This window comes from Aedes aegypti, chromosome 2, assembly GCF_002204515.2.
Source record: "Aedes aegypti strain LVP_AGWG chromosome 2, AaegL5.0 Primary Assembly, whole genome shotgun sequence".
NCBI lineage: Eukaryota > Metazoa > Arthropoda > Insecta > Diptera > Culicidae > Aedes > Aedes aegypti.
Window position 1 is genome coordinate 25,286,558 of NC_035108.1, and position 20,091 is coordinate 25,306,648.

The window sequence follows — 20,091 nt, forward strand, 5'->3', positions numbered from 1 at the left end:
CGAATTGAAAGAAATGGGATCTTTACCGGTGTACAGATAAGGTCTGACGTCTGAGGTTAGCCATTTCTTATTCAAGATTCAAGGCAAAAAAAGTTGAATAAGTTTTTGATGGAAATCCTATTGGGATTTGAATTCGAAACATGTAATCTTCTGAGTTATTGAGTAACCAAATGGCTCGGTAGTTAGGTTGGTTAATCACTAGTCTAGCATACAAGATTCGTTGGTTTAAATCCCACCTGAGTACGTGGATTTTTGTTTTTTAAATTTCACTCATAATACATCCATCTTTACTACGCGTAATGGGTTAATTGATTCTTGAAAGAGTTTTCAAAGAATTCCCGGAAAAATATAGGGAATAGGAATCCTGAGACATTTTAAGTGTTTTTCTTCTTAACAATTATCTCAAAGTTCTGGAGCAATATCTGAAAGAACTCTTGAAGAAATCACTACATCAATGCCAAAACAAAACCATCATGATTTCCAGACAGATTATTTAGAAGAATCTTCTTAACATGACAACTGCAGGAATTCATGATTTGTAACTGAAACGCTGGATGTTTTTCTTTTTATGAGTTTTTCTCAGTCTAATTCCTCAGTCAAACCTTCGGACTTTTTCCAACCCCTCATGAAACATTAACCGGTTGTTCATGCTTGACCCATTTTAAAACACAAAAATTATCACTAGCAAATACAAACTCCTTAGGGTTTAATGAGTACCGTCAAACGGGGTAACTTGCAACAGGGGTGAAACTTGCAACACAACGACATGTTACTGAATTGACGTTTTCTAAAGCATTAAGTTAAATTGTTCTAATTTGTTACACCGGTTAATGACCTTAGGTATAAAAAGAGAGGTTTTGATGAGGATATTGGTATTATTTCTACTTTGGTTGGTTTGCTGGAGGAGAAAATCATATCACACGTTTGATCGTATAAAAATAAGGCGGAAAATCGTTCCTAGTACCATACAAACGGGTTATAAATATTATTCTAGGTATTTGCATTTCGCTACAGTATTTAATAGTGTACAAAAGCACTATAAAAAAGTTTTGTTAATTTCACGTTTATACACTGAACATAATTGAAAACGTTTTTGACTACCCTTGAGGGGCAACAGCAATTTTAATCTCAATGGAAAGATGTTTTCTGCCGCTTGTCATCAAAAACACATGAAAAAGCAAGATTGATAATTTATTTGTAGAATTACATTAAAATTGTTAAACCTCAACCAATTACACGTCTGGTAGAAAAAAGTAACATTAATAGCATTATTATTGAAATTTATTATTTTTATTCGTGAAAACTATGATTAATTTTAAAACTATGTTTCAAATGTAACTTGCAGATCTGTCATTATGAAATTTTTGCATGAAATATAAATATAGCTATTTTCAATTACCAACAGAGGCCATTTCAAGACATGCGATCAATATATGATACGTTGCTTTGGTTAAAACATGAATGAAAAATATCTTATGAGAAGCAAAACCTCAAAACCATTGCAGTTGAATAAAAAAGTAGCACTAAAACCTTTAAATGGCTGTCTACTAGCCGTCAAGACTTGTGATCTGCTAAAAATTTCCACTTGTGGAACCAATAAAATACAAAATCAATCGATTTTTTAATCGCATATGGTCAATACTCATAGTTCAATCAAAAATAATGATTTTTCAAAAATGATGGTACCTAGTTTCTGTTTATTGTCATGTTTTTACTGCAGTTAATCATTTAATGATTTAAAAAACGGTATTGATAACATTTTTGATAGTAAACTTCAGTCTGTATTGTGTGTTGCATGTTACCCCACATCAGGGGTAGCATTAAAATAGCATATTTTCAGCCTCTCCTGATCCCAGGAAAACAAATTTTAATAAAATAAATACCACATGGCATTCTTTACGTAGCGATTAGGATACCAGATTGTATTTGGATCATCTAAGTCCTTAAAATGTTCGTCCAAATAGATTTGAAGTTGAAAAGTGTTGCAAGTTACCCCGTTTGACGGTACCCAAAGTTTGTTAAATGAATATCCAACTCTTCCAATTAGAATGTTACCAGTTTCTGCATCTCCCCCCAAGTTGAATGCTCATTCCATCGGTCAACTATATTCGCTTCGGAAGTGTTACGTCACAATTAATATTTAATCCGTGGGAACTGCCTTATTCACGAAACAGAACCCGTTTCACAGTCCCTTGGAGGGAGACCCATCCCGAATAGTGGCGGAAAATTTTCCCACGGTTTTCCTCCCCCAATTCAATTTCCCATTCAGCAATAGTACTTACCCGCTACAGAACGACGACGACATCGAAAACACAACACCGCACAAGCACAAACATACATTCAATAGACACCTACTGTTGCACAGAGGTAAAATTTTTGAAAAATCTGAGAAAACAAAAATTTCAAAGAAGTTTTCATCTACAGTGTCGGATAGGTTGAAAACTATTACGAAAATTCAAAAAGTTTTTTTTTAATCATGTGTCACGATGTTTTTGAATCTGAACCACTGTCCATCGTGGTTGCTGTCGAACTGGATGGAAAAAAGTTTTGGGAAAAGCGGTTGAGAGTTGGTGGCACCCGGTGAGGAAAAACATCTCTCTGGAAAAGCGCACGGCGACGCGCACTCTTGCTGTTCGTGATAAATTTCCACCGATTCAGTTGCCGGTTGGTCTCCAAACGGAACGGTAGATAACTCGGAAGCTCTTCCCAAAAACAGTGGCGGCGAACAATACCAGCCGAACAAGGGCCACGTTCAGTTTTGAATCTCGGTCGATCGGTGTGTGCATTTTCGGCAGCATCCTGCGCGCTGAATTCGGTGTTTTGCATTGGTTTCCCGTTTCGGTGATCCGAATTGTGACTGTGAGAGCAAACCAAGTTTTCCACTACGACGACGGAAGTGCATTCAAGAAATTATCCTAAACCGGGAGCGGAAATTTTGGAAACAGACGAAAATTGTGTACTCATCAGGGGATTAGGCGGTGGGTTCGAGAAGAACTCAAATCCGCTGTCGGTAGGTGCTGCAATTGCGAACAGGAATACTCTTCAGGAAGTTGCGGAAGTGTTAAAACGGAGATTGTGCTTTTTGGTAGCGGTAGAACGTTGTTGAGCAAATAGGGCCACCGTGACGGAATTTGGAAGAGAAGTTTTGAAGTGTTGGAGGCAAAATCATGCAATTATGAAAGTTTAGAGTAGCTTACATAGTATCGAACGTGAAAACGTAAAGAGGCACCTTGAAAAGATTGAAATGAGAATTATATTCACAAATCTTTAAAGCATGAAAACTGTAAGATGTATTGGACTAGTTTATACAGGGGCCTGTTTTAGCCAAGTGATTAGAGTTCATGGCTACAAAATAAAGCCATGCTGAAAGTGTCTGAGTTCGATACCCGGTTGGTCCTGGTTCGTAATAAAAATTTCCTTGACTTCCCTGGGCATAGAGTATCATCGTATTTGTCAAAAGAAATAGCGAATACGAAAATGACAAATTTGGAAAAGAAAGTTCTCAGTTAATAACTGTGGGAGTGCCCATTGATCACTAAGCTGAGAAGCATGCCTTTTCCTGGTGATGAGGTAAAGCCAAGAAGAAAAATATTATAACTTAAGTCGCATTAAAAAGGTCGTAAGGAAATCTACACACCCGTATTCAATACTATTTTGCATCATATTAAATATGCACGTATATTTCCTCCACTTTTGTATGAGCGTATAAGCCCTTTTTGTGATACCTTTTACGGGAAACTTTGCACATATAAGCATCGCATAATGTAAAAGGTGATTTTTTAATACGTACCTTCTGGTTATCTGGGAACCATTCGAATCTATCATATTCTTGCGGTATGAATAATAAAATAAATTGGAAAATATTCGAACTCCGTCAAATAATCGGGGTTCTTTGAAAAATCTAACCAGAAATAATTCTAAGGTGTGCAAAAAAAACTGGAAGTTTCAAAATAAAAACTGTAATGCAGCTCAAATGGTTCAAACTAATATTCAGCAGCTTATAAAATTGTATAAAAATGAATTTATCAATGAATTATTCGAAGAACTTTTCAAGGAGTTTCTTAACATAAAGCTCCTCGTATTCTCAGGAGTTCCTTTCGGGATTCAACTTTAAATTTCTCTAGATATTTTTCCTAAAATTTTTAAAGGAATTTCACCAATTATTCAATATCTATACATCATTCTTGGGAGCACCTCAAATTTCTCCCAAGCGTCCTCAAAAATAATAAAATATATTTTTGGGTATGCCGTTTAAAAATATTTCATTCATCTCTCCGCGATATATTCCCTCAAAATCCTAATGTAACTTTTTAGAATCCTAATGAAACTTTAAGCGCATCTATATTTTTGCCAAGAAATTCCTTTAGAAATTTTTGAATCAGGAATTTCACCAGGAATGGTTACTGGAATTCCTACAGGAAATTTGCAGAACACCTCAGTTAATTTAAGTTTAAAATGAATCTCTCCTGAATACACTTCCAAGCATAACGTATCGCATTATACTATGAATGTCTCCAAACCAGGGCTGGGAATGGTTATAGTAGTAGGCTTGAATTTTGCGGCTTCTCTCACTACAGTAGTTTAAAATCGTGAATCTCATCAAGTAGCCCATGTAAGGTACATAAATTTTCTAAATCAGTAGTGTCATTGAAGGCTGTAAATGCAGGAAATGCAGCGGGAAATAGAATATTTTTCTACAGTAGTTTTGGGTTGCCCATAGAAACAAGTGTTTTGCTATTTTCAAGGCATTTTGCCTACAACAGCGATAGGCGTGAGTTTCACGCTTAGCTGACTGTGATTTGCTACGCTTGCCTTCTTTAGTGTGAATCTCAGAACTTTTCCCAACTCTGCTTCAGACATTACACAAAAAAAAATCTTCAGCGATTACATTCAGTGATCTTTAATCTTTTTAATCTTCGGAATCATTACAAAATTTCTGAATATATTTGAAATCTGCATGATAGTCAAGAGAATTCTGAATGATTGTCAAGAGAATTCTTTAAATTATTATTAAAGGAATATCAAGCAGAGCCCTCGATGAAATCATTGTTGGTCTTTCAGATTCTAAAGAAATCCTTAGAAAAATTTCAATATGAATATCTGAATTCGGAATTACAGTTATCTGAATTCCCTGGGTAGTTTTTGATGCTAATTATGAACAGATTTCTGAAAATATGCTCGGCAGGATTTCTAGAGGGAGTCCCAAAATAATTAGTCAAGGGATTTTCAGAGACATTTTAAAACAATACTGGGATGCATTTCATTGAGAATCTTCAGAGCGATTTCCCAGGAAAGAGACAAATGGGAGAATATTTAATGGGATTAATGGAATATTTATTAAGGAATCTTAGAAAAACTACCAAATGTATAAAAAAAATATCCTAGATGAGTCTTTACAAGCACACAAGGCAAATTCATGGGAGCATTTTTTTCGGATTTTTTAAAGGATTACTTCGGAAATCAATTTGAGGGGTATGTGGAGAAGTGTGGGAGTGATTCGAGGGCATGTAGACTACGTTACAGACCCTTAAGAGCTGAGAAGCGTCAGCCACACCAGCTCAATCAAAAAGAAGAATATGAAGAAGAGAGTTATTCCTAGATGAAGAGCTGATGTAAACTATCATAGAGGCTTCTTGAAGAAACTCCTATAATCTTTCTTTTGTGACTTAAAAGTTTATAAGTTTAGCCTCGGCTAGAGCCCAAGTCTTTTCACTATTAACAATACAATGTGTTGAAAACCAATGTAATCCAAAAATCCGTACTGTGGATTCCGAACGCTCCCTAAATGAGAACTGTCAAAGGAAAGACAGAAGAGGGAAAGATACAGGCACGGCATGAAAATTAACAAAGCAGGCTCTTTACTGATGTAAATATCAAGTTTGATTGTAAACATGTGGCGTCACTCCTATCGTACCATGAGCCTATGAATGCTATAAAACGTTTGACTTTTACTGTGCGCCCTGTTTTCAAGTTCCCCGTGAGAGAGAGCGAGACAGCACCAACACACGGCGCACAGTAAAAGTCAAAAGAACAAAAGAATTTATAGCACGTTTAAAGGCTCATATACCTTCCGGACCACTAGATCATTTTTTTTTCACAAAATTGTTCGAGGTGGCTGTTCGAGAAATTGTAGCTGTCAGTTTTCGGAATATATCACCTTCTTAATATACAGGTATGTTCCGTTTTTATCACGTTCCGATTTTGTCACGCTCCGATTTTGTCACGTTCCGATTTCGTCAACAAATTATTCCGTTGTTATCAACACACAAAAATTGTTTATTTTTTAATTTTCAAAATGTTTACAATATAAACTTAATACTTATTTTGAAGCAATTTAAATGCTTTTCAATAGCCTTAGAGTTGGAATTTTCGATATTATGTTAATGTTGAACACTGGGGACGGACCTGGTGTAGTGGTTAGAACACTCGCCTCTCACGCCGAGGACCTGGGATCGAATCCCATCCCCGACATAGTCACTTATGACGTAAAAAGTTATAGTGACGACTTCCTTCGGAAGGGAAGTAAAGCCGTTGGTCCCGAGATGAACTAGCCCAGGGCTAAAAATCTCGTTAATAAAGTCAAATCAATCAATCAATAATGTTGAACACGATACATTGTAGGTGTCAAGTCATATACACAGTTAAAAATAATGAAGATTACACGTCATGTAAACTTCATTTATGCGATGTAAACATGACGTCATGTAAATTTCCGTTTGAAATCATGTAAAAATGTGTTATATGTCATGTAATCACTCAGGATCCTGCTAGATTACATGACATATAATTGAAGTTTACATGACATAACATGTAAATATCCATGATATTCCACGCTCCAATTATGTGCATTATATGTCTCAGAAACTTACACGTTTTGTTCGAACTGTGTACGATTCAATAAGGTTTGACTCCTTTTTATCCACTAAAAATCAATTGGAGTTTTCAAACTTAACATGGTATGTTGAAGAAGATTGATCCATTTTTCAACAATCGAAAGTTGCTCTGGCCACGTCCTAGCAACAACTGGAATTTGTGATTAGTTGAATACGCACTAAAAAGAGTTGCAGAGACCTCTCTTTCTTTTTATATAACATGGCATCAAATAAAAAATAATTTGTATGGCACGTAAGATTTGTAACCCCCCCTTAATCCCTTACGCGATTAATAGACGATCCCATATATATTCAGTTCTTTTTTCTTAAGGGAATCACTTGGAAATGAACTTATGAATGTTTGGGCAACGGCAAGAGATATGATCGAGTTTATTTTATGTTTGATAAGACTGTCGACCTCGGCTTATTTTGGATATTATCTTCTATCTCTCAAACTCGAAAGCATTGCATAAAGTACATACAGCAAACAGTCATTGATTAGATCCTGTTTCAAGGAGTAGAAGAAGAGGTTTAGCAAAACTAAGCAATCTATAGAAAATTTTGCATCGAGGAAGAGGGTAAAGGGCTGACAATTTTGGAACCTTTTGATACTGGACATTCCTACATCACGTTGCCATCCCAAATTTGCTGGGATCCTGATCTTTCAGCAGACATGAACCCCTTCCCCACATGAAGGCTAAAAAGTTAATAAGACGTCTTATAGCAACAGCCATCTGTTTATTCATAAAACTTTACAAAAGAGTTTCTTACCAAAAAGTTGTAATTTGGTGATGCTTGTTCTAGAGTTTGTACACTTTTGTGTTTTTCGATGAACTTCTATATAAATAAAACTGGAATGGTGTTCGTGTGTCACGAAATGGCTTAAGAACGGGAAAATTCTCTGGAATAACTGGAAAAACAATTGAAAACTAATCCATCGTTTTGTATGGGAGATTACATGCCATTTTTCAGGAGCCTACTTGATTTTAAAACAAAGTGTAACGAGACCACTAGTATTAAACATTATTTTACTTAACAAAAACTAAAACTTTAGGTTAGTTCATTGCCAGTCTACTATTGTGATCTAACGTAAAGCTAAAAGTTTATGGTGGCGCTTTTGTAGATTTGCGATAAGTGCATCCCTGTCGAAATTGGTAGTAATAACTTTGGAAGAAAGATCACCACAATCATTTTACTAATAAGATATTGGTTATTCAAAGTACAGGAAACCGTTAATATTCATTTCAGTTTGCAAAACTTTCACAACATAGCTCCACATTTAATCGTCAATCGGGTGTGGCCATAAATGCAAAAAATGTACCTTTGCTAGAACAGCTTTAAGTTGATAACTGATAAAGTGTATATAAGAATACTAAGCTGAGAAGAAGGCTTTTTCTTAGTTGGGATATAATGACAATGAAGGAAAATAATAATAATAAGAAGAAGAAGAAGCAGAAGGATGCGGATGAACAGTAGAAAAAGAAGTTGTTTCTTGTTTTATCTTTCTTAAAAACAAACAATGATCCGCTTGACCCACTTCCTTGTAGTTATTATTACAAATATGACGCACCTTATAGTGTAAAGGACATTTATATGATTATCGTTTTAATATTCTATATTACATTTATTGAATTTCTAACCAAGAAAACTAAAACTATTTATGATTTATTACAAAATCATATTGATTGATAGGAGTCTGCAATCAACTTTCATTACGAAACTATAAGAATGATAAATCTAAATGCTCCTCACAACTCCTAAACATCAATACTGTGTATTTATATGATGCAAATGTGTATTATCCGAACAAAATTTCAATTTTCTTTTTAAATTTGGAAAATATTTTGCCTAAGAAAATTATTCCGTTTTTGTTATGGTTCCGTTTTTGTCAACTGAAAATTGCTGATCGTGTTGATAAAAACGGAACATACCTGTAGTAGGGGATAAGCAAAATGATTGAGATAGGCATAATTTTATCTAACTTCAAATCCTCATAACTTTATGCAAAATAGATAAAATTGAGTGCATCCGGAAGAAGCGGACGGAAAATGCATAGATGTTAACAATTTTCTTAGAAACGAGAACTAATAGGAAGTTGAAGGAATTATGACTGAAACTTTCATAGGAGTCAACAATTACGCACATAAGTCAACAGGACTTTGATTGACGTGCATCGGATCAGTCAAAAAATAGTACGTCTAATTAAAAGCGAGGAAGCAATTTGGGTAGCCTTCATACCGATAAGTATCAGGCAAAAACCGTGAGTTGAATTAAAAATTTATGCTGTAGCCATAAAGTAACTTTAAATGAATTTGTAATTTGAATTTATCGTTACATATTTAGGATAGAACTTCGTTGTTTGATTAGGTATCATCTGAATAGGTTCATTCACGGATTCTGGTTGAGATAATACTGAATGTAAGCATTTTCAGTTTAAACATTGTGAATTATTGTTTAATGATTACTAAGACATTCCAGCCTAAAAGCTGTTAACCACTGGTACTGCTAAAAGAAAGTGTTTCAATCCTGTTCCTGTTCAACCCAAAGACTGTACCGGGAAAAAGGATTTGATATTGCAAACCCCTGAGTACCTAGAACGAAAACCCTATGATGAAAATTCAATGACGTTAGGGTTCGAGTTGGTAGGCATTACCACGTTACGGGTGACGTTACTCAACATTGAACCAAGATGGGTTTTAATATTCCTGTTTGACTCCTGTGCAAAAAGTACAGTGGATATCAGATTTATGCGAATTGGAAAGTTTTTGTTCTGTTGTGTTTAAGTGATGTCACTTGAGATAATTGTGCGAAATTTTCTATAAAATACTATAATGAAGATTTAAAGGGCTGAACACCAAAGCTTGGACTTTTCCATGTAAACTTAAAATGACTTTGTCCTATTATTATAGATATTGTGGCACCCCTACCTATTATGAACAGCTAACACTTCTTACCTATATTAGGTTTATTTATTTTTCTTTTAGCTCTTCGTTGAAATTGTTCACGTGAAATAAAGATTTCAGAAGTCAGGTTACGAATGCTCTCCGTTTGTGAAACATGCAGGTCCACAGTTTTTTGGTTGTTAGGTCATTAAACCGAAGAACATTAGGCAGCATGGGTTATTTGACCAATGTTCGTTAAGCCACATAGCACATTAGGCCGAAACATTCAAAGCACAGACAAACAGACGTAACACTTAGAACAAATCTCAATCAAAATCCTAGTCACGAGGACATGTACGCCCAATGCTAAAATCGGTTTGCTTGGCCGACGGGCCAACAGATGGCGGTAGTGTGTAAACGTCAACGAATTGACCACCTACCATATTTTTGAATCGACCAGTAAAAATGTGGTCGATGAACATCGATGAGAGTGTGACGTCTGTTTGTCTGTGTTCAAAGGTTAACTGGAGCAAGACATTTTTCTTTCCTTCGTTATAGACTTTATATTCTTCATTTTTAAGGTGAAGATGCATCTTAGCCAAGTGAACCAGCCTCAGGCTGAAAGTCTCGTTAATAAAGATAATAATAATAATAATAATAATCTTAGCCAAACCTCGAATTTTCAAGAGCACACATCTGAAAAATCCAAACAACGTTTGTGCTGAAAATTTAACTCGCTAATCACTCGCTGGTGGTGAAAAATCGAGCAAATTTTCAGCGCGAACGGTTGTTTGGATCTTTAGATTTGTGCTCTTGAAAATTCGAGGTTTGGCTTCGATGCATCTTCACGTTAACTAATTCCACCTAATGACACGTTCGGCCTAATGATACATTGCGCCTAACGAACTTTGGCCCAACATACTTCGACCCAGTGACCCAGCATCAGTTTTTCTTTTCAAAAGAATAATCACACGAGATCATTGACAAAATATAATGGTCGTTTTCATATAACAAATCGTTGATTACCTCAAGCATCCATATAATTTATACAAATTTGTAAGTACGAAAATTTGATCTCATCGATAGTAGACCTCCTACCAGTCCACCTAATTTACAATCGATTCCTTGTAAATGGTTGTCTGGTGTATATAAGAGGCAGGATTTCCCAATAGTGAATCGTATCGAAATAGGAAATTAAGGATATGATAATAGCTGAATGCTTTAGGCACTAACGAGAAAAAGCAGCCAGCCGTAATGGACGTTGATGAGCCTAGACAGTGTTTCATAGGATAAGAACAAGCACCAAGCGATTAGAGCTACTTTTTATGTGTCGATGCCCACCCATAGTCCCCCAATAAGCCGCAAATAATCGAACACCGAGTCTTTATGAGCATCGATAATCATTTCGTTGAAACAGATACTTTTACCCATTGCTGGCGGTGGTCAGATGAAAAAGCAAATTCGAAGCTGCTCGAATCAAGCAATCTCATAAAATATAGAATTACATTGCCACAAAGTGTTCTATTTCAGGTCATACACCGCATCCAGAGATAAAATCCATTTTTAATCATCCGAAACGGATAATGCCACAAAACAATCCACCTCGGTGCATTCTCTTGATCCTGATTGCATTTTAATAATCCCTTATCCGACCGTTAACATCATAAATCCATGGGGATCTCAATGAATAATGAAATACGTTTTTTGCATACGACCGTTGGAAAAGCGTTCATTTTTGTGACAAACACGATATTTGTTGGCACGACTCGTGTGAAGTGCATTGTTTTACCGGTTGCTTGTTGATGATACCGCACTGGAATGCACGGAACAGAATCAGTTTTGAAGTTGCAAGAACAAACTGGTAGATTATAAGCAGTGCATAGCGGTGATACGATAGAGAAAGGTATATATGAACAATGTGTCTCTTCTGCTCTCTGAGATGTTCATGAGTGTTTTCTTTTATAACGTGTGGGATGCTTCACCAAAGCAAAATCAAGAAGGCTTAAAGAGAGATAATAAGGTACACACGATGAGAAAATTCTTAAATTTGCATGTGATAATTAATGTGTTGAGATAGGGAAAGATCCCCAGTACCGGACACTAAGGCAATCAAACTGTCCGAAACTGGGAGACATGAGGTGCTTAACCAAAATAGCAGTTTGTGCACATTTAGTTTAAATATGGTCAATGTTGCTGAACAGCGATCGAAAACACGAGGCACTATGAATTTTCCTGGCCATCGAAACAGAATCTGCGAATGAATCCGATAATTCGTTCGGGTGCTTCATTCATTCGTATTTCATTTTCGGATCGCTGTTTCTGTTGCTCAAGAGCGGTCGCGCTCCAAGCCATAGCCAGCAGCACCCAGCCACGCTCATGTTGTGTACTTCAAGCATGCTCTTGTTGGGCAACCTTGACTCAGTACACGATGCGACCAGCAGAGTGTTTGCTGGACTGTGGGAGAAGAGCAACCTTACAATGAATCGCAAGAATGAACAGCGCGTGGATAAATGAATCCTACGAGTGGATAGGCTTCGCGAGCAACTTATCGGTGTGTTCATTTTGCTTCTTCGGTGTTGCATCCGTTCGCTTTTTGCGATGCTCTTCGTGACGCAAAAATAAAAAATGAATTTTGGCGAATGTTGGATCGCGAAAATGCGCAGATTATCGTTTGCGAAGAAAATCCATCGCAATGAACCAATGCACGAGTTCACTATTTGACGTTTGAGCGGTGCCGTGTTATTTACGTGACCATGGCAACTAGTGAATTCGGCACCGCTCAAACGTCAAATTAGTGAACTCGTGCAAAGGTCCATACTGAATATGGTACAAAATACATTCATACTTCCAAATTATGATTATATTTGATCATGCTTGCGTGATCTAAACTATTTTTCCATACTTCAAATAATTAATAATTAGGCTCCAATTTAAGGGAAAATGTCATTTTTTTTTGCGATTTTCAAACATCTCTACCTTTTCAAAAACGCATGCATATTTCAAGTATGTATTATTCTGCGCGTACATTATTCTCCATAATAGCTTTCTTTTCTTTTAATACACCATCTCGATTAGAACATGATTTCTCAACTTTTCGACTTTGTCCGATATTGAGTGCTGTCCGGTACTGGAGGATCGTTCCCTATACTTCTCTAAAGAAATCATTCTATTGATAATTTTAGGAATTTCTGTAGAAGCCATTTGATTTATTTTTTTCCATTTGTTTCTCACGATGTAAGATATTATTCAGGGATCTCCTTTGAGGAACCCTTGAAGGATTGCTTCAAAATTGTTTTAATTATTTAAGGATGGGAGATTTTCACAGGGATTGTGAGATGTGCAAACATGTTATTATGCTGCAGTTATTTGTAATGTTGTAAAAACAGTTAATAATTTTGAAAAAAATTAAATCAATGGAGAAAATTTTTGAATGTTTCTATAAGATTCCAAGATATAAATCTTCTTTTTAGAACGTAATTAAATTAAAAAGCAAAATTCCGAAGTAAAATAGCCAGTCACAATGATGCTTAGAACTTGTTGGGATATTTTTTGGAAAAATATTGCTAGACTTGAAAGTGTTAACATAACTCCTGTCGATTTAGTGGAAATTTTTAAAGTAATTTTTGGAAGCATTTATCACGATACATCTGTAAGAATGTTTGGTGAGACTTTTGCAATTATTGGCGGAATACAAGAAAGCCTACTTCTACAGAAACTTATTGTTAGTTTGAAAAATAGTTTTAGTTTTGCTTAAATGCCAAAAAAAATATTATTTCAGTATCGAAACTTTCTTTGCCTACTTAACCCGTATAGGCCTGAGTGAAAATACAAAAAAAAAACCTTCATCGCTCGGTGAGTACTTAACGAATTACATAAAAAGCCCTTTTTTACCCGATCTAACCCAATGACCCACCGGAACAACTCTGGCCACGAGGTCGTTCCCGAGATACTTTGGCAATTTTTAAAAATTAGATATGTGTACGAGTATACTAAAAAAAATAATTTAAATCCGTTGAGTATTCGCTGAACCGTGATTTTCTTTTGTTTTACTCGAGTTAAATGAACACCAAAATAAGCAGTGATATAACCACGATGAAAGAAGTTTTTAATATAAATGAAGATATTTGTACAGTAATAATCAGTTTTATTAGCGGAGTAACATTGATCGGATAACCCTCCTAGTAAATAACTTGAATTAACGTTTTTCGTTAAATCATTTTAATTGTATAAACGGTTCTTCTGTTTCTTATATTCTTTAGCTTATGAAAGTTATGGTTTCAGCGAGAATGAAGTACTGTGTATGTGCAGTTTTTCAAACTTTTCGTGGCCCTGATTTGCATTATGACACTACCAAAGAATAATATCTCACATGAATTCTAAAAATAATGAAAACAAGCAAAATGCTATTTTTACTAAAAATGAAATACCCAAAAACGGTATAGTTGTCATAAATTTCATAAGTAGGTTCAATTTAACTATATTAACGAACTATTGTGAGGAATGCAAAATTTCTTTAGAAAATTACCTACTTTTCGGCTTATTTTGCAATTCCTATTGATTTTGATATATTTAGAAAAGTTTATATATTGTAAAAGTTTGGACTGCTGCTTCAAGAGTCTTGGATTTAAAAAGTTACGATATTTTAAATGTAACGGACATTTTTGACTAAGCAAATCTATATAAATAAAAATGGAATGGTGTTTGTATGTCACGAAATAACTTACGAACGGGTCTACAGATGGGGATGATTCTTTCTCCGCTTCGTTCGACAAGGGTTCCTACGTGTTTGTGTGTATAAAAATCCAAGGATATTCACCAGGAAAGTCGCAAAAACGAGAATGAACAGAACTACCATTTTGTATGGGTTGATTCAAATCGTTTTCCAACAGCCTACTTGATGGCAAGACGAAGTTTGCCGGGACCACTAGTTAAATAAATAAAAAAAAATGAGATTTTCATTATTTGAACAAGCTTCAAACTTTCAGAAAACTAACAAAGCAGTATACAGTCACGAGCGATGGATGTCAGTACTAGTATAAAAAAATATAAGGCTTACAATAGACGCATTTCGCGCCAAGTCAAATTCCGAGTAAGCAACGTCCTCTCAGATTTCAATAAAACTTTCTGGATGTGCACACCTTGACTTAGTAAGACACTTTGCATACTTAGTTTTTACAAAATTTGTCTAAACTATTTTTTGGAAATGGTCAAACTTTTTCACCCGATTTTTACTCAAAATAATGTAATGGAAAATGGGCGTTTCCTATGAAAAGTGTTCTATGGGTGAAATGTAGATAATTGTCTAAATTTTTGAATTAAATACTGGAAAAATCTCATTGGCGACCTACTCTGAAAAATTAAATGATTTTCCAAATTTTAAGTCGATTTGTAAAAAAGGACCAATCATTATTGTTTTGAAATTGTGTCTACAGATAGGTAATTAAGTTTACTACCAGCCGCCCATTCAACGCGAGATAAGCACATTTGAGGAAAAAAAAATCTAACAAAAACTTTTCCTTGTCTTAAAAAAAATTTTAGCGTGTCATTCTCAAACAAAACTAAACAAATGAAAGTCACAATTAACTCAGAATTTAAATAAGCTCAATAAGCGGGTTAAATCACTCTAAGCACAAATTGTCGTTTATGAATCGTATTGGGGATTTATATACAACTTGTATTAACATCGATTACACCTTATTTGGCATCTTGCGCGATTCTGATTTTGGACGCATGAATATGTGATTTTGGATGCACATTCTTATACGATACGTTGTTCACTGGGTTGGCAACGGAGTCAGTTCTGTCTAATCAGTTTTATTTCAACTATCGAGAATTCAATATATGAAATGCTCATGACGCGTCTTTGCCACATTATATTCGGAGTTGGCAGCACTCCCTTAAAATACATTAAAATTCATATGAGACCTTACCGCAAATATTATTTCCTTTTTTTTGTCTAGTGCAGAGGGAAAATGTGATAGAAAGGGAGGGAAGATGCGATAAAAAAATAAGATTATTGTTCATATTTCAATTACCTAATGTAGCAATAAGCGGTTTGATATCGATAATGTCATATCCGATATATCACCGATACCGATTTTGAAGATATACAATAAAATGACCATAAAAAAATATGTGTAATTCTCGATAATTGCAGGTAATCTGGATAGACTCGTTTATTGTGCTTCATAATTCATTAAGCTGAGATAATTGTGATTTTAATTTGTTAAATTTTGTTTAAAAATGCCACACTAAAATAATTTATTTAAGACAGACATAATATTTTGCTTAAATTTTTTCTTCTTTGAAGGTGCTCATACCTTAAGACAAAATTTCATTAAAGTAAAAAATGACCATTTTCTTAAACTATTTTCAATTTTGATAATCTGTTTTTTCGTTTTTTATTCAAACATTTAGACAATTATCCACAAGCCATCCATAGAACACTATTTTGTAGGATTTGCTATTTTCAATTACATTATTTTGGGAACAAATGGATTACAAATGGAATAAAGCCCTCTCCAAGAGATAATCTAGATAAAATTTGAAAAAAATGTAACATTGCAAAGTGGCTGATTTAATCAAGGTCTACTCATATAGAAAGTTTCATTGAAATCTGAGAGGGTGCTGCCAACATCTGTTCGAGTTTACGTGAAATGCGTCAATATTTGCATTTCAAAATTAAATTAAAAAAAAAATCAAAACCTGATCATTGTTGCCTCTCATTTTTTTATCATGACTTTCTGTCATATTTCTGTTAGAAAATATCAGCCAAATATCTTGAAAAAATTTGGTTGAAATAAGACTAGGTTTAACATTATTGTGATGAACATTTATATAAAAATTGTCGTTGAGGTTTTTGACGTGGTATCTGGAAGTAGTCTTCGATAAATACCTGGCACAACTCCTTTAGTTTTTCAGCATAATTTAGAGGAAATTCTGGAGTCTCTTATAGAGTACATTTTTACGAATTATTGACACGTGAGTTTGATTCGTTTAAGACTTTTTGTCGACTTTCGTGATGGCATTTGCTTGTAGTCCTTGAAGAAAATCCACGATAAGTTTCTAATACAGGTCGGACTCGATTATCCGGAATTTAAGACTCGATTATCCGGAGTATGTTTTTTTAATATTCTTGTTTTTCAGTTTTTATGCATACATCATAGATAATTTAGTATTGCAATATACAATATGAATGGTTCAGCAGTTTTGGACGTAGATAGGAAAACGGGGCATAAAAAAGTTTATATTTGGTGTATGCCCGTCATTTATTTTTTCCTCTCAAGACCCCTAATGCTCCAAGAAACAATTTCTGGGTACGCCACTGCGTCATATGAATAAAACAACGAAAAAGGATAATATTTCCAGTGATACCTCCATGAGTCGATGTTCCATGACTCGATGTCGACTCATGGAACCATACTAAAAACAGAATTTCATGGTTACTATGATGGTCCCTAGAAGCGCTTTCCAAAGGATTGCTGTTCCATGACTCGATATTTCCATGAGTCGATGGTCCCTTCAATATCGACTCATGGAGGTTTTACTGTAAGTCCTTTTATGGCAGATTTTTATTTTTCTGTTGGTGATTCGATTGTGAAGTGAAAAAAATCGATACTCCGGATAATCGAGTCCGACGTGTACTAACAATGTGCGCGAAATTCGGATATTTTCAGTGGACCCGAGCAATAGCTTTTTGATAAAATTCACAAAAAAAGCATGTCTAGCTAATTTCGTGAAACATATTTGGCGGAACACAAACAATACAAATTCTACCGGGACATTTTTTGATGAAAATCGATAAATTGCTTGAGGAGCTGTCAAAATTAAATTGAAATCGGGATTACTCGTGAAATTCTGTAACAAAATTGAGGAAAAACATGCAGAAATTAATGATGCAAATTAAATAATGTTTCATCAAATTTCTGGAGAAATTTCCAATAATTTACAGTTTACTCTCCCTTACTCAATATTCCGTATCTCGATATCGAATTAGAAAACCATAGTAATAATTGGTATTCATGACTCGATGGTCATTTTGATCGCATATTCGCTAGTTTTGTGTTCTATAAGTTAATATCATCCTAACTCGATTATCCTTTCAGTATGGAGTCATGGAGAGTTGACTGTGCCTAATTTTAAAAGCACGTTTTGTGTGATAAAACCTATGTTTTTACGCCAATGTTGTTTCCCCTTATAATATAGGGAATACAAAATATAGGTATTTGATGAGAAAATTCGTTAATTTGCATGTGATAATAAATTTTTCGAGGTGTACTATGGTCGCCCGATGATGATAACATTTATAGCATGTAAATGCTTCTTTCGAGCACATAGCAAAGTTTTTTTTGTTCATCGGCTATGTTAATCAAATTAATAATTCATAGTTCAAACTCCAATGTTCCCCAAGAGATCCGAAAGGAGCCGTTTAGCATATAATCCATGAAGATTCATTTTCACGATTTCTGCATCCGCACACATTCCTTGTCCTTGGTTACTGGACTGTGAAATTCGTTTTCTGGCCAGAGAGATTCTGGCTTTGCATTTGCTTCAGTTTGCCTCCAAACTTCCAAAGGGAGAGAAGAGAATGGTTGGGGCGATAAATTACCGTCATTATTTCCATACCCATCTGCATACGAACCGTTTAAGTCGGCAGCCAACGAACAATCGTTTAGAGATGCACCATATTCCTGGACCTTGAATTTTGGAAGCGAACAAAGTCTTTAGTTTACACATGCCACGATGATGACGACGACGACGCCGGGCTACAACTCTTCAACTCAATTCGATTGAATAAATAAACATTACTTTCTCCAATCAAAACACAAACACACGCACACACACATATGCACAAACAATCGTGATTGATTTTACTGAAAAGAATTTTGGGAAATTCGAAAGATAAAATTTACCACCCCCTCCTCGTCTGTGAAATTGGATTAGTAAACAATGATTCGATTATCTCACAGCAGGCGGCGACGTTACCGTCAAAGTTTGATCTTGTTCGATTTATCAGTTCGCCGTAATCGAGGAGACGACCGGCTCGTCGCCTGCTGTGAGCGATTGGAAAAAAAAAGTTTTATCAGTATCATAGGCAGAGAAGAGAAAATTGGCGGAAATGTTACCCTAATCAATTGTATTACACCACCCCACAGTACACACATAGTTTTCTTAGTGTCTTGACAGCAGAACGACAACGATTACATGTTTTTCAATAACACTGTTATCGGTCTCGTTGTCTTCCTCTGTTGCTGTGATTTTCACAATAACTGTTCGACCTACAACAACTACAACAACAATCATCAACCAACATTATCGCTTGGCTTATAAACCGCAACACGTACGTGTGTGCGTGTGTGTATGTGTGCACCCCTGTATGTGACGGGCCTTACTAAACCTGTAGAACGTTCTCGACTGAATCTAGAATCCAAATGTTCCTCGCTGCGGAAGCACCTTAGCAAGTCGGCCTCGGAGCTCAGCTGTAACGATTGCGGCGGTTCGGGCGATTCCCCACAGTCATCGCCGCAGAGGGCGCGCAGTGCCGTAAACCCCAGCGTACCGGGTGTCATCCAGAGGACACATGGTTTCTTCAATACACTAAGGGTGAGTAGCCTTATTAACAAGAAGACAAGAAGACAAGAAGACAAGAAGACAAGAAGACAAGAAGACAAGAAGACAAGAAGACAAGAAGACAAGAAGACAAGAAGACAAGAAGACAAGAAGACAAGAAGACAAGAAGACAAGAAGACAAGAAGACAAGAAGACAAGAAGACAAGAAGACAAGAAGACAAGAAGACAAGAAGACAAGAAGACAAGAAGACAAGAAGACAAGAAGACAAGAAGACAAGAAGACAAGAAGACAAGAAGACAAGAAGACAAGAAGACAAGAAGACAAGAAGACAAGAAGACAAGAAGACAAGAAGACAAGAAGACAAGAAGACAAGAAGACAAGAAGACAAGAAGACAAGAAGACAAGAAGACAAGAAGACAAGAAGACAAGAAGACAAGAAGACAAGAAGACAAGAAGACAAGAAGACAAGAAGACAAGAAGACAAGAAGACAAGAAGACAAGAAGACAAGAAGACAAGAAAAGAAGACAAGAAGACAAGAAGACAAGAAGACAAGAAGACAAGAAGACAAGAAGACAAGACAGAACAGACAGAACAGACAGAACCAAAAACATGGTAATCCAGAAATCCAAAAATTCAGAAACACAGAAATTTTTACGCAACGTTTTGATTCCTAACTGTTTAACTTTGCAACAGTTCAACTCGTCAACTTTTAAACGTCTTAATGTTTGAACTCCTCAACTCTTCATTTTTTAAAATCTAACCTTC

General features: G+C 35.6%; 1 protein-coding gene across 6 annotated transcripts in view; it reads left to right on the forward strand.

Annotated features, from left to right (window-relative positions):
- Positions 1-20,091, forward strand: part of LOC5568466 (multiple C2 and transmembrane domain-containing protein 1) — a 215,088-nt gene that overhangs the window by 142,812 nt on the left and 52,185 nt on the right. For 4 of the 6 annotated variants that reach the window (XM_021840302.1, XM_021840303.1, XM_021840301.1 and 1 more), the window contains exon 3: positions 19,179-19,357. In XM_021840302.1, coding sequence (XP_021695994.1) covers positions 19,179-19,357 — 179 coding nt within the window. Of the gene's footprint in view, positions 1-18,693; positions 19,358-20,091 lie in introns of those variants that run through there. The other 2 variants (XM_001652255.2, XM_021840299.1) reach the window with 2 other exon arrangements.